Source organism: Castor canadensis, chromosome 10, assembly GCF_047511655.1.
Source record: "Castor canadensis chromosome 10, mCasCan1.hap1v2, whole genome shotgun sequence".
Classification (NCBI taxonomy): domain Eukaryota; kingdom Metazoa; phylum Chordata; class Mammalia; order Rodentia; family Castoridae; genus Castor; species Castor canadensis.
In genome coordinates, this window is record NC_133395.1 from 69,667,365 (window position 1) to 69,683,575 (window position 16,211).

General features: G+C 36.3%; 1 protein-coding gene across 1 annotated transcript in view; it reads left to right on the top strand.

Moving 5' to 3' along the window:
* The window catches only part of Sohlh2 (spermatogenesis and oogenesis specific basic helix-loop-helix 2), a 135,473-nt gene that overhangs the window by 39,587 nt on the left and 79,675 nt on the right, over positions 1-16,211 (top strand). The window contains 2 exon segments of the mRNA XM_074043547.1: positions 9,560-9,636; positions 15,025-15,042. Coding sequence (XP_073899648.1) covers positions 9,560-9,636; positions 15,025-15,042 — 95 coding nt within the window.

The following is a 16,211-nucleotide window of genomic DNA, read 5'->3' on the forward strand; positions in this document are numbered from 1 at the left end:
ATGTAGATTGTTTTGGTAGTATAGCCATTTTTACTATGTTGATTCTGCCAATCCTTGAGCATGGGAGATCTTTCCACCTTCTGTAGTCTTCCACAGTCTCTTTCTTCAGTGGTTTGTAGCTCTCCTTGTGGAGGTCATTTACATCCTTTGTTAAGTTTATTCCTAGGTATTTGATTTTTTGAAACTATTGTAAATTGAGTTGTTTTCCTATATTCTTTCTAAATTTGTTCATAGTTGGTGTATAGAAAGGCTACTGATTTTTGTAAGATGATTTTGTATCCTGCTATATTGCTGAAGGTGTTTATGGTGTCTAGGAGTTTTTGGGTAGAATTTTTTGGGTCTTTAAATTATAGGATCATGTAACCTGCAAAGAGGGATAGTTGGAATATTTCTATAGGAATAGAATGCCTGTTGTTATTCCTCTTTCTTGCCTTGTTGCTTTGGCTAGGAATTCCAGAACTATTTTGAATAGGAGTGGAGAGTGGGCACACTTGTCTCCTTCCTGCTTTTAGGGGAAATGGTTTCAGTTTTTCTCCATTAACTATGCTGTTGGCTATAGATTTGTCATATATATCATTTATAATGTTGAGGTACATTCCTTCCATTCCTAGTTTTCTTAGAGTTTTTATCATGGAGTTGAATCTTTATGAATAAAGGCTTTTTCTGTATCTATTGAGATGATTAAGTGGTTTATGTCTTTGCTTCTATTAATGTGCTGTATCACATTTATAGATTTGCATATGTTGAGCCACTCTTGCATCCCTGGGTTGAAGCCAACTTGGTCCTGGTGAATGATCTTTCTGATGTATTGTTGGATTTGGTTTGTCATTATTTTATTGAGAATTTTTGCATCGATGTTCATTAAGGAGATTGGTCTATAGTTCTCTTTTTTGGAGGTGTCTTTGTCTGGTTTTGGGATGAATGTAATACTGGCTTTATAGAATGAGTTAGGCAGTATTCCTTCCCTTTCTATTTCATGGAACAGTTTAAGGAGAGTTGGTATTAGTTCTTCTTTAAAGGTCTGATAGAATTCAGCAGAGAATCCATCAGGTCCTGGAGTTTTCTTTTTTGGGAGACTCTTTATTGCTTCTTCAATTTCATTTCATGTTATAGATCTATTTAGGTGGTTAATATCCTCTTGGTTGAGTTTTGGATGGTCATAAATATCTAGGAATTTGTCCATTTCTTCAAGATTTTCAAATTTATTGAAATATAGGTTCTCAAAGTAGTCTCTGATGATACCCTCGATTTCCACAGTATTTGTTGTTATCTCCCCTTTTGCATTTCTGATTTTACTGATTTGGGTTTTTTTCCCTCCTCATTTTAGTCAGATTTGCCAGGGGTCTGTCAACCTTGTTTATTTCTTCAAAGAACCAGCTTTTTGTTTTGTTGATTCTTTGTATGGTTTTTTGGTCTCTATTTCATTAATTTCAGCCCTTATTTTTATTATTTGTCTCCTTCTTCTTGTTTTGGGTTTTGCTTGTTCTTGTTTTTCTAGGCATTTGAGATGTAACATTAGGTTGTTTATTTGAGATCTTTCTGTCCTTTTAATATATGCACTCATGGCTATAAACTTTCCTCTTAGGACTGCCTTTTATGTGTCCCATAGGTTCCAGTAGGTCATGTTTTCATTTTCATTAATTTCCAGGAACCTTTTAATTTCCTCTTTTATTTCATCATTGACCCACTGATCATTGAGCAATGTGATGTTCAGCTTCCAGTTGTTTGCATATTTTCTGCTGTTGTTTTTGTTGTTGAGTTCTAGTTTTAATGCATTGTGATCAGCTAGAATGCAGGGGATTGTTTCTGTTTTCTTATATTTACTGAGGCTTGCTTTGTGCCCTAAGATATGATCAATTTTGGAGAAGGTTCCATGGGCTCCTGAGAAGAATGTATATTGTGCAGATGTGGAATGAGCTAGGTTCATATGGTGTGATTTAATTCTAGAATTTCTTTATTGATTTTTTTGTTTGATGACCTATCTCTTGGTGATAGGGGGGTATTAAAGTCTCCCACTACCACTGTTTTGGAGTCTATATGTGCTTTTAAGTTCTTGAAAGTATGTTTGAAGAAATTGGGTGCATATAGGTTGATAATTGTTATTTCTTTTTGTTGTATTTCCCCTTTTATTAGTATGAAGTATCCTTCTTAATCTCGTTTGATCAATGTAAGTTTGAAGTCTACTTTGTCTGAGGTAAGTCTGTTACTCCTGCCTGTTTTGGGGGGCCATTGGCTTGGTAACTCTTCTTGCAGCCTTTCACCCTAAGCCAGTGTTTGTTTTTGTCACTGAGATGGGTCTCCTTTAAACAACAGATTGTTGGATCTTTCTTTTTAATTCAGATTGCCAAATGGTGTCTTTTGATGGGGGAGTAGAGTCTGTTGACATTCAGTGTTAATATTGATAGGTATTTTGTGATTCCTGCCATTTAGTTATTTTTGTTGTTTAAGGGTTTGATTGTGTGCAACTGAATCAGTGTTACTCTCCAATACCTTGTCTTTTCCTGTGGTTTGGTACTGCCTGTCCTCTTGTAGTTTTGTTTGCTTTCATTTTCTGTGTGCTGAATTCCTTGGAGAATCTTTTGTAGTGGTGGCTTGGTGGTCATATATTGTTTTAGTTTCTGCTTATCGTGGAAGATTTTTATTGTTCCATCTATTTTGAATGATAGTTTTGCTGAGTAGAGTATCCTAGGGTTGAAATTATTTTCATTCAGTGCCTGAAATATCTCACTCCATGCCCATCTTGCTTTTAAGGTTCCCACTGAGAAATCTGCTGTGATTTTGTTGGGTTTACCTTTATATGTTATTTGTTTCTTCTGTCTTACAGCCTTCAATATTCTTTCTCTATTCTCTGTGCTTGTTGTTTTAATGATAATGTCATGGGGAAGTTCTATTTTAGTCAAGTCTGTTTGGTGTACTGGAGGCTTCCTGTACCGAAATGGGCATAACTTTCTCTAGATTTGGGAAATTTTCTGTTATCATTTATTGAATATATTATGGATATCTTTTGCTTGTACCTCTTCTTCTTGTCAATGCCCTTCATTCTCAGGTTTGGTCTTTTGATGGAGTTGGTGAGTTCTTGTATATACCTTTCACAGGTCTTGAGTTGTTTGACTAACAGTTCATCAGATTTTCCTTTAATTTCTATTTTATTTTCGCATCCTGAGATTCTGTGTTCTGCTTGTTCTATCTGCTGGAGTGGCCTTCCACTGTGTTTTGTGTTTCTGTTTGATTCTTTTTTCTGATCACTTCCTCTTTAATATTTTCTATTTTCATCTTTAATTCATTTATCCCTCTATTTATAGTTTTCTCTAGTTCACTTTGGTATTTATTTTTGGTTCCTATGAGTTCATTTATTTGTTTCTGTTTCTTCTCACATTCTTTATTTTTGGTGTCTTGAAGTTTCTTGGGTGCATATTATACATTTTGTTTAACTGTGTCTAGTATCATCTCCTTGAAATTCTTAGTGATTACTTGCAAGATTTCTTCTTTGAGGATGTTTTTGTGAGCATCTCTGGGTTCCTTGGTGTCATTTATCTTTGTTTTGTTGGAGTCAGGAACTGGGTGTCTGTTTTCTTCATTTTCCTCTGAATCTGTATTAAATTATTTTTTGTGGGGGGAGAGTGTTTTCCATCCCTTTCTCTTCTTCCCATAGCTTCAGTTGGTACTGTGCAACTATGTTCTTCATAGGCTAGTTGGTGGTTTCAGTCACCTGTTTTCTTTCCCTTGGTTTAATTTTGTTTTGTGGCTGTATTGGGATTTTAGCTAAGTGTGTGGGTGCTATTTCTGTCCTTGGTCTGGGTGTAATTTAGTAATAACTAATTCACAGGTTTAATACCCGACCAGTAGTTTATATGTTATATGGAAGACCCCTTGATGGTAATATCTATAAGCAGTGGGAGTTGGGAGTTTAATCTTCATAAGGTTAGCTATGGATATTTGGGGAGTTGGATAGGGTGGCATTAAAGGGGGAGGTGGGAAGTGGGGTGGGAGAGTGGGGGAAGCAGTTCAGGGACTGTTGGGTTTTGGTGTCCTTGTATGTGTTTGGGTCTATTTCTGTTGTACTTTAGGGTGCTTGTGTCTGGAATTGCAGGGGTTTGGGTTAGTGTAAAGTTGGTATAGTAGGTTGGTTAGCGGGTGATAAGTATGTAGGAAGAAGGGGTAGTCTGTTGATAGGTTGGGGGAGAATGGGAGGGGAAGGTGAAGGCAGGGGGAAAGAGTGGCGAGGAGGGGCAGAACAAGTTGTTGGGGAGGAGAGCAATGGATTTTAGCACAAGAGAAGGAGGGAGAGTGAAGGGGTGAGAGTAGGGATGAGAAGATGATGGTAAAGTTGCTAGTATAGAAAGAAATAAAAGATAATAGGAATAGAAATAAAAACAGAAAACTCACAATAACAAAACAAACAAAATCAACAGGAAAAAATAAACAGAAACAAAAAGAAAAAAGAAAAACACCAGGCCCAGGAACAATAGAATTTCAGTCTTAGTTTAACTTCTGGAGTTATTCCTCTGGCATCCAGTCCTGGTATTGGCATATAAGCAGAAGCTCTGGCATGGTCTTACCAACTGATTGGCTTGTGAGTAGTGTTTTGTTCTTCTGTCTACCAGTTAAATTGAAATTGTGACGTGAGGTAGCTTTGCCAGATCATGCAGGGTGGTCAGAGCTATTAATTTCCCCAGCTGATATCTGTGTTACCTTTCAGCTACAGCTGCTTGGTCAGCTCCTCCCCCAACATGGTGTGGCAGTTTAAGTTTGAATGCTGCCCTCAGGTTAAGGAGATCAACTCTGCAGTCCACTAGTTGCCCTGCTTTGAAGGTGGCTTTTCACTGTGCTTGTTTACTGGGATTTCTGTGCTGGGGGTTTCTTTCTTTGCCCTGCCCCCTTTCTCTGGGGTAGGTTAAGTGTTCCATTAGCCCCCTCTGCTGTCAGTGTGTTATGATGGTTTCCTGTTTATTTTTCAGTTTTGCGGGGAAGTTTGGCTTTGGGTGTTGCTCACTGGCTCAGGAGATGAGTTCTGTGGTCCACTACCTGTCCTGCTTTGGGGAGTGGCTTATTGCCCGCCCACTCTCCGCTTTCCTGCCTTTCCAGATTTTGTTTACTGAAGTCCTGGCTGAGATTAGCTCCTTGCTCCTCCCCGTTTCTCCAGTGCACTTTCAGCCTTCCTGCCCCTTCTGCTGTTGTGCTAGATTACAGTTCTCTGTTTGTTATTCACTTTTTTTTAGAGGGGGAGGTCAGTCTGCCCAGGGGCTGTGCTGGTTTATCTTAGGGGTGGCTGGGAGAATTCTGCATGATGTGTGGCGCTCACCTGTTTGTTCTGTGTAATGTCTCACAGGCAGGTTTGGAGCTACTGGTGGCAGCTGCGGCATCAGTGGTGGTGGTGGCAGCCCCCAGATTTTCTCAGTGTAATGTGTTGTGGGAAAGCTTTCCCAGTCTAGGGGTTCAAGGTGTCGAAGGTTTGATTCTGATTGTTGCTTTATTTCTGCTTGATGGAGGAGGAGAAAAGAAAGAAAGAAAAAAGAAAAAATATCACCATGTGGAAGGAGGGTTTCCCCAGGGCTGGACCCACCTTGCTGGCTGTGCAGCAGGTTGCAGCTGTTAGGTGCAATTAAAGGCCAATTTGTGGGTTAGTCTTTGAATTTCTCCTGCATGTAGTGTGATGGCGGTTATTATTTTGGCTAGAGGCAGTCAGAGTTACCCAGGTGTAGCTCCAACTTCTCAGGGAGGTTTTGGAGTCATGGGGTTAGGCTTTCTGCTTCTGTACTCTAGTCACCATGTTGGATCCTCTTTATGAGGATTGACGTGATGAAAAGACAGCCTACTGTGGAGCCATTACAAATTTGGATTTTAATCCCAGCTCTGCCTAACTGCTGTGTGACCTTCCTGAGCCTTAATTTCTTTCCTTGCCTATAAAAAGGAAGAATCAGTATTTGATATCAGTCTTGGGGTGCTGTAGTGTTTGGAGCTCTACTGTATGTGAAGTGCTGAGTAGAATGCCGGCACACAATAGGTTCTAAATTCCAGTAAAGGGTGAGTATTATCTTCTCTTTCCTGATCTCCCTAGCCCCTCTCTCTGTGACAGAATTTCCACCTGCCTTCTGGGCCCTTATGGCTGATATTATCTGTTTGCTTGTCTCAACTTTGGGCTCCTTCTAAGGTCAGACAGACTAGGTCATTCTTTCTGTCTCCCTACAGTTATATAAAGAGTGGCAAATAGTCAGTGTTGAAAACTATTTAACTGAACTGAAATTTATTTAAATAAAGAAAAACCTATGTCATTAAGAAAAAGGTGATGTATGAAACACTGTTGAAGAATTTATTAAGGTTAAAAATGAAGTCTTTTTGTGCATAAAACATTCATTACTTTTGTTTATCTGAAAAATTCATTTATGTGAAATAATCCTACTTTGACTATACAGGATCATGGGACATACAATCAAAGCCTATTTTAACAGCTTCCCAGGAAGATGTTAATCCTATCCCCAGTATAAATGTTAATAAGAATTTTCACCATAGAGTGAATTCTTAATCTTTATAGTCAGAGACAGTTCTAGCCATGCGGAGACTGGTGACTGGAAAGGTTAATGGATGGTTGGCAGTTTTTTCCATGCTGAATACATAAATAATTGATTTTTTTGGTAGATAGCTATAGCTTTTTGCTGAGTTTGCTGTTTATACTTCTGCTGCTGTCTCTGTGGCTTTGTCTCACTCCCCATCCACTGTTTTGACTGAAACTGAGTTTCCCCATCTCAGGATTCTTCTTATTTGCACAATGTGTATATAGTAGAGATATTGCTTACTAAGAACTTACAGGCACACTGTGTTACTGAAAAGTCAGGTAGAAAGACTGACAAGAGCTTATTACAATACCTAATAAATTTAAGGTTTAGCTTCTATTTCCATAAGCATTGAATTTTAGCAATGGATCTGAGGGATTGTTGAGTATAATGCTTTTGGTTTACGGATAAGGGACCTGAGGTGATTCTGTTTCATCATCAGGCAGCTCTAGATTCTTTTTAATTTTTTACATTTTATTTATTTATGTATTTATTTTTTGAGATAGGGTCTTCCTATGTTGCTCAGGCTAGACTCAAACTCCCAGGTCCAAGCAATCCTCCTGCTTCAGCCTCCCAAGTATCTGGGACTGCAGTCATGTGCCACCACAGCTGGCTTTGTCAGGTAGTTCAGATTGCTTAAATTGTTAAAGTATCATATGATGCTCCATGTTCTCCTTCCTGAAATTTCCTTAAACCACTGGTTTTAGTTCCTGAACAAGTCTACACTCTTACTTCTACATGATAACTTTTCAAAGAATTAGAAGCAATTCTTGGTCTTTCCATTGTTTTTTCTTTGTTTTGTTCTGTTTCTAAAACACAATATTAAGTTATATTAGCCATCTCCCATGAGATAAGTTCTAAACTACCCAGGTATTTCTGAGGCCTTTTTGGAGAACTCTGTTTTGTTACTATTCATTTAAACATGTAGCCCTCAGGTTTACATCTAGTTCTTGAGATATATTCTCAAGAGCATATCCATCAAAGTACCATCTTCATCAAATTCATTCTTCTTTTCTGCCACATGAGTGATTATTGTGAAATTCAGATATTATGATACAGTTCCCCATTAAAATTTAAAAAAAGCTTTCTGTGTGCAAAAAAATCACAACAAAGTTTGTTGATGTGATCTACAAGGTCCTCTCCAGCATAGTTGTGCCTGTCCCAACAGCCTTATCTCTGCTACCATCCTGTACTGCAGTGGGACCAAGTTTCATAGCATTTCCTGTGTACATCATGCTGCTTTATACCTGAGCTCCTTGCTGTTCCTTCTATGTAGAATATCCTTTCCTAGTTCTTTACTGTCTGTCTACTCTTCCATATGGAGACCCCCTATAGCCTGAGTGAGTTGCATCTTCTGCAAGCTTATAAAGCACATGCACAAACCTTTATCAAGACCCTAATTATAATCTTCTGTTGATTTTGAGTTTGCCCAATGCAACAGTGACCTATTTGTCTTTGCGCCCCAGCTCTTAATGAAGTGGTAGCACATATTAGATGCTCAATAACATTTGCCAAATGAGTGAAGGCAGTGAATGGACTTCATTTCCTTTCCAACACAGCCAAATCTGTCACTGTTAGCAAATGATCTAACATCTTAGATCACAAAGAAAAGAGAATCTATCATATATGAAATCCAGTTGCTCTCCTTATATTAAAATTTACCCATACCTTTAACCACCACTCCTATTGTTCCTCTTGTCTTAGAGGAAACAGAATCCCACTCTTTCTAAGGCTATCTGTTATCTCCAGAACACAGTAATTACTTTCTCTTACATTTTTGATCTCTCTTTCACTGTCTGTGGTTTATTCTTTGCTTTCAGTATGCTCAACTCTTTCTCCAAAATACCCAAATTTTTATTATACCCCAACCACCTTCATTAAATTACCACCTTAGATTTTTTTCTCAGCCAAACTTCATGAAAGAGTATTTCCTTTTGATTTTCACTCCCTGACCTCTTTTTATCAACTGTGTTGACTCCATCATAGTGATCAAGCCCAGTTAATCTTTTAATAACTGCAGTGACTCTCCTCAAGCTGAGGGCACTGGAAGTCTCTAAGGTATTTTAGAATGCTGCCTGTGCTCGTGCCTTTGAATATCCCTCCCCACCCCAGCACACATACCTCCCATAACAGTAGATTTTCTTTTGTTTAAATAATGCCCTATCTTTTTATCACATTTTTATTAGTGCATATTAATTGTACATAGTGGGGGACTTCATTGTGATATTTCCATACATGCATATAATATTTTTTGATCATGTTCATTCCCTCTATTACTCTTTCTTTCCCCACCCCCTTTTCTTTTGACAGATCTGGGTTTGAACTCAGGGCCTTGTGCTTTCTAGGAAAGAACTCTACAACTTGGGCCATACCTCAACCCTTTTTGCCTTACTTATTTTTCAGATAGGGTCTTGTGCTTTTTTCCTGGGACTGCCCTGTATCTATCTATATGGCTTACTCATAACTGGACATACAGGCTCACTATGTTGCCCAGCTTATTTGTTGAGATGGAATCTCACTAACTTTTTTAGGAGGGCCTGGGCTGGCCTTGACTCAAAATCCTCCTCATCTTTGCCTCCCAAGTAGCTGGGATTGCAAGTTCGTACCACCATTCCACCTTATCCCCCTCCTGATGAGTCTCCTGTTCTCTTAAAAATTGCTTTCTCAAGTTTGTATCATTAAGTCTTTTACTTCTATATATTGCCCTTAATTTATGATCTCATTCACTTGTGGCTTCATTTGCCATCTCTAAGTTGATCACCCTCAGTTTTTCCTGATTTTCAGATTATATCTACACCATCCACAAGAAGTGTCCGTTTTTCTATTCGGGAAGAATTTCAAAATAGACAAAAATAAAAATGTTATCTTGTTTACCTGTGTTTGCCCCACCATACCTACTGCTTCTATTGCTTTATCTTCCTCAAAGGCAGGGAACATGTTTTATGTATGTTTGATGTCTACTATGAAACCTTTTAATAAGAAGATAAACAATTATATTTGTATTACAGGCTGCTGGCTCACTTCAAGTTTTTAAAAGGCAACAGATGGATCAACTTCCTAGAATGAAAGAAAATCTAGTGAAAACGTAAGTCTAGCTATATCTTTTATTTCTAATTAATTATATTTGCCTGTGACTGGTACTGACAAAATAGGTGTCCATTATATTTTGGAAGTTCAACTTGTAGATTTTCAGGAACAGTATAAAATAGCAAAGAACCTAAACTTAGATAAGAGAACCTAAAGAACTTTGTGATCTCCATTCTTACTTTTTATATATAGTTTTTTAGATCTCAGAAACATTTTTTAGTCTTCAAAGTAATATTTTATTTATTTATTTATTCATTTTTTGGTGGAGACTGTGGTTTGAACTCACACTTGCAAAGCAGGCGGTTTACTACTTGAACCACACCTCCAATCCATTTTGGTCTGGTTCTTTTGGACTGGCCTCAAACTGTGATCTTGCTGATCTCACCCTCTCAAGTAGCTAGGATTACAGTATGAGCCACTAGCCCATGGCAAGATCTTTTTTTTTCTTTTAATCTTAAATAATGTGGTAACCAAGGAGAGCTTAAAATTATATCATTAACATAAATAACAATGTAACTATAAATACAACTGAAGTGTCAGACTTAACCTTTTTAGTAAAGAAATGTGTTCATTTCAGTAGACACTGAGGTAAATTTTGATGACAATACAATTTAAATTATTGTGTCCTGTAGAAACAAAGCCAGTTTATGATAAAGAACAAAGGAATGTTTTGGGGTTTTGGAGATTATATCTACACACAATTTTTCCTGATTCTGTACTAAGTACAGAAGAATCACCCAATCACTTGTCTTATAGAACCTTATCCCTTGTAGAATAATGTATTCTTGCCACAGTGTAACTTAGTTATATATCAAACCTTCTCACATACAGGTCAAGGCAAGAGGCATTCAAAAGATACACAATCTAACAAGTTTCTTCAGTGAATATTAATGTGTAGCAACATTTTGCTCATTCTTTGGCTGGATGGATCAAAGTGTATTTTCTTGAATAAATGATTTAAATTATAATTTTCCTTATCCGTTGTCATAATTAGAAATATAATATAGTTTAAATATTAAAGTAAATCCTGACAAAGGGCTTCTCTGAAAACTGTTATACTGCTGTGTAAGGAATCCCCAAGATTGCTCCATATTCAGTGATTCATTCAAAGGGCTCAAAGGACTCAGGACTCAGAATATATTCATTACAGAGAAAGGATACAAACAAAATTGGCAAGGGAAAAGGCTCATGGGACTAAGTAGTCTGAGAAAACTAGGTACAAGCTTCCAAATTCCTCTCTGAATAGAGTCTTATAGGACATAATACTTTTGGTAATGAGCTATGACAAGTATGATAGTACATGGCGTTTTACCTACTGTAAAAACTCATTAGATGCTTAGCATTCAAGGTTTTTATCAGGAGTAGATCACGTAGACTTCCTCTGCCTACTTCCTACCAAAATCCCAGAGCCCCAGAAAATAAACAGGTGTTCAGTATAAACCATATTGTTTGTACAAACACTGTAGGCACAAGAAGAAATTCTTATCATTTAGGGTAAGTTTTATGTCAAGGCAGGAAACTGTTTATAATTAAACTCTTAGACACTAGGCAAAGGCCAAGTGTCTTTTGCAAGCAGTCTTTTCCAAGATGGGAATCTCAAGTCTGCTGTGTTAAGTCTTTTCTACACAATCACCCTTCAAAAATTATCATTTATTTTACATTTATTCCAACTTTTTAAAGAAGATACTACCTCTCTTACTGAAACTTGTTTTAGTACTGAAAGGAGAAATATTGTGAAAATAAAAATATTACCTCATTCTAATTATGCATTAGCACACATACCCATATATATCGCTAGAACATGTGTCTATGAGGGCAGTTTGGTTTTCTTTTGCCATAGGTTGGATCTCTCAGGGAGTAGACTCTGAAATGGGAATCAGCATGCCAACGTTCTTGTCTACTAACTGCCAAAATTGGTCAAATTAGTAGTGAAGGACTCTTCAGTAGATCACCTAGGTGCCAAACACATTCCCAAAAACCTTTTGTGTGGCAGCCGCTGTGTATCATGGTGCTTGTTGGCTTGTTTGTGGGATTCTCATTGCCATAAGTCTGAACCATGCTTGAGGTGCTGGTACAAAGTGATGGATGCCACAGTCTGGGATCTGTGCATATTCAGTTGGTTCAAGCTCCAATCACCACTCATGCTTGATCCCAGATCTATCACTTCTATCTTTGATGAAACCTTATGTTAAATAGAATGTCAAACATAAATTGGTGTTAATAATTTTTGAATGAGTTAATGAGTAAATGAATAGTCAAACAAAATAAAAAGCTCTTCACTATCTGAAGCTGTAAATAACCCCCAAAACTCATCTTATAGAAACATTTCTGTGCACCTGTCACTTGTTAGCAAAGTACAGGTGAATATTTTGAAGTACAAGTACAAATTTTAAAGATTCCTATCATGCACTGCTGATAGGAGTGTAAATTTATATGACCTCTTTGGAATACTATTTAGACTAATTTCTGTATTTAGCTGATCATATACCTGCTTGATGACTCAGCAGTTCTACTCCAAGTTATATACCAAACAGGATGGTATATACTTTTACACCACAGGACTTTACAAGAATGTTTTATAGCAGCTTTATTTGTAATAATCAAAACCGGAAACACTTAAATGTTCATCAATAGAACAATGGATTATTTCTGCTATCATACATATATAAAAATACATTTTTTATATATATGTATATATATACATATATATATAAGTACTAGCAGTAGAAATTACAGCTTATGCAACATTTGGATAATTCTCAGTATTTGGTGAAAGAGGTCAGAAATGTAAGAATGTGTACAATGGGATTCCATTCACATAAAGTTCAAAGTCAAGCAAAACTAAACTGTAGTGTCAAAAGACAGGATAGCAATTACAAATGGGAAAGAGACCAATAATTGGGAAAAGGACTAATAATTAGCATGAAGGCATCTTCCATTATGATAGTAATATTCTATTTATTGATCTAGGGAGTAGTTATTCCCTAGGAGTATATTTGTTTTAATATAATTCATGGAGCTAGAAGTTAATGTTTTGTCCACTTTCATATATATGTCATTCTTTAAATAATGTTTGAAAAATCAAGTATCAATGGCTATTTAATGTTTGATTTGGTTGATATTCTCATATGTGCTTGTGCTAGTCACCTTTCATCTATAACAGAATACCTGGGATAACTAGCTTATAAAGAGAAAAGGTTTATTTTGCCTCACAGATTTGCGGTTCCACTGTAATATTGACCTCATTATTTTGGGCCACAGGCAGCACACAATAATGGTAGTGCATGACAGAGAAAAACTGCTTACCTCAAAGACTACAGAGCCTATACCTCCATGACCTAAGGACTTCCCACCAAGCCCTGTCTCCCAAAGATTCCACAACTGCCCTGGGGATCAAGCCTTTAACACATGGACATTGAGCATCCAAATTTAGTAGTGCTAATGTTAAAATACTGACTTATAAAGTTTTCCTAATGTTCAGAACAAATCAGAACATTAGAAAATACCCAATTAAGTGTGAAATTCTATTTTAAAAATTGATCTATCAAGCAGGGATAGTGTCTGATTGAATATCAGCTGTTGTATTCCTACTATGTGAAATCATGGCTACAAATGAACAAAATATCTATACTGCCATTGAAAGATTTATTCTAGAGATCTTTAATGTATACTGATTTGGGGGGGAAAAGTCTCATTGGGGAAATATTCTCCTTTCAGATTAGGCTTGGAAGTTGCCCAAAATTCTACAAAGCTGATAGGTAACTTTATTAACTATATGACCCAGGGTATGTATTAACTGTGAAAACCATATTCCTGCAAGCATGGAGTTCAAAGTGATAACACAGCAGTGATTATTGAAAGTAGCAAACTATAAAATTTATTATTTTTTTTAGTGTGAAGCCTCATTTTTTCCACTTATGAAAAGTTTTGTAAAGTGATTAAAAGTTCTAGGGGAAGAAAATAACAAAGCAGACCTTAATACTCTGGAATAAAATAACCTGTGGGAAAGTAATTTTAGGACTCATTAAGAGACAGATTATTTGGACAGCTTCCTTTTGATAAAAACGCCTCTAGAATAGAGAAAACACAACCAACATAGCCAACATAAGGAAATAATTCAATAAACTATGGTGATTTTATGAAGTTGCAAAAATTAGTTGCTAGAGGGATACAATAACTGTCATGGAAAATATACCTATAATTGTAAAAAATTAATACAAAGTAGTATAGAGGGACAATGGATGATTTATATTTATCCTATTTTCTATAGGAGTATGTATATTTCATTATCACTTTATTATATTAAAAGAGAAATACCAAAAAAGATCCATCTGCCCATTATCTTGTGAAAGTCCCCAAATAAAATGACAGTGTCAATATTTGTGCAATGAATGCAATTCAGTATTTTAAAAAATAGTGAGAAGAGAGATGGTAAATCAAAATTTGCCTGGCTTTGTAGCAGACAAATCGATTTTTGCCTTCACCATTTATTATTTAATGCAGCATTATATAAGTAACCACTCTCGGACTGAGTTTATTCACCTATAAAATGAGGATGATGAAACCCATATTGAATGGTTGGTATGAGAATTAGAGATTATTGAAAAAACACTAGCTCACTAAATATTATAATTACTCATCGATGTATAGTACTTTATTGAATATAAATAATCAGGAAAGTAAACTTCCCATTTGTGAGGAAAGAAAACTACATATGACAAAAATGCAAACCTGCAAGTGACAAATAATTTTGAAAGGGGCTCAGCTACTACCATTTATTTAAAACCCACTATACTCAAGAGTGTAAAATGGTTTCCAAACTTGTTGACCCCAACTGATACCGTATTGTGGCTCAGTATGCCTACAAATATATTTATATGTGCCTGAAAAAATTTATAGTTACAATGAAATAATCCAATTTGATGATTTCATAAGGTGCAACCATGACCACTAATTGTAGTATATTTTCACCTCCCTCAAAAGAAATCCGTATCTATCAGCAGTTCCCACACTTTTCTCCCCTTACTCTTGGTAATCACTAGTTTACTTTGTTTCCATGGATTTTTTTCTGTTCTTGTTCTGTCATATAAATGTAAACGGGCAATGTGTGGCTTGTGTGTCTTGCTTCTGTCACTTAGAATAATGTTTTCAAGGTTTCAATGTTTCAAGAATAATGTTTTCAATAAAGTATGTATCATTACTTAATTCCTTTTTGTGACTGAATAATACTAGTTTTTCTTTCTTTTTTTTTTGAAACAGTCTCACCATGTACTATGCTTAATGAAATTATTCCTTCCTTCTTTCCTTCCCTCTTTCCTTCTCTGCCTCTCTTCCTTCTTTTTCTTTCTTTCTTTTCTATTTTTTCTTTGTCAGGGATCAAACCCAGGACCCTGCTCAAGCAAGTGTTCTGCCACTGAACTACATCTCCAGCCCTTCCAGTTTTTTATAAACTATATTTGGTTTGTCCAGTCATCAATTGATGGACATTTGGATTGTTTATACCTTTTCAGTAATGTAAATAATGTTGCTATAGCTATTCCTAAATTAGTTTTTGTTATATGTTTTCAATTGCTAGGTCAGGGCCATTTTGGTTATCTTTTTGATGGGTTGTCAAGCTATTTTTCCAGAGTAGCTGTACCGTTTATATTCCTACCAGCAATGTGTTAGGGTTCTCCACGTCCTTGTCAACACTTGTCCATTTAAATTAAAAAACATTTTTAACTATGCTAGTAGATGTGAAATGGTATGTTATTGTGATTTTAATTTGTACTTCTCCTTTAAATTTAGATTTTTTTTTTCCTTTTTTTCTTTTCTTGCCTAACCTGGCTAGAACCTTCCATGCAGTGTTGACTAGAAATGATAATATTGAACATCTTTAACTTGTTCCTGATCTTAAAGGGAAGGATTTAACTCTTTATAATAACATCTTTAATTAATTTTTACATAGGCGCTCTTTATCACATTTAGTGGTTAGAAGGGAATTTATAGCTGCCTGTTGGAAGAAAAGAAGAATTTCAAGAGGAGTAAGCCAAACGGAAAGCAAGCAGAAAGAAGGACATGCAGATAATATTTGTCTCGTAGAATAAATTAGGAAGCATTTTCTTCCTTTGACTTTTACAAAGAATGATATTTACAATGTTCATTAAAATTTAGTAGTGAAGCCATTTGGTCCTGATCTGAGTGGTTGCCCTGGTGATTGTAATTCATATCTTAATTTTTAACAATCTACTTGAAAATCAACTTTCTTCCCATGTAGTTCCATCGCACCCTCCTGACTTTGTACAATTATTATCATTGTATATTACTTACGTATACATTTTGTTTCCATTATATTTATAATTATTCTTTTACACAGTTTTTTGGTTTTGGTGGTACTTGGGTTTGGACTTAGGGCCTTGCTAGATAAGTGCTCTACTTAAGCCACACCCCAGTTCTTTTGTTGTTATTATTCTTGTTTTGGGATAGGATCTTGCTCACTGTTTTGCCTGGGATGGCCTCATCTTTATCTCCTATGTAGCTGGGATTACAGACACGTGTTACTGTGCCTTATTCAGTTGTTTTTAATCAGGAACT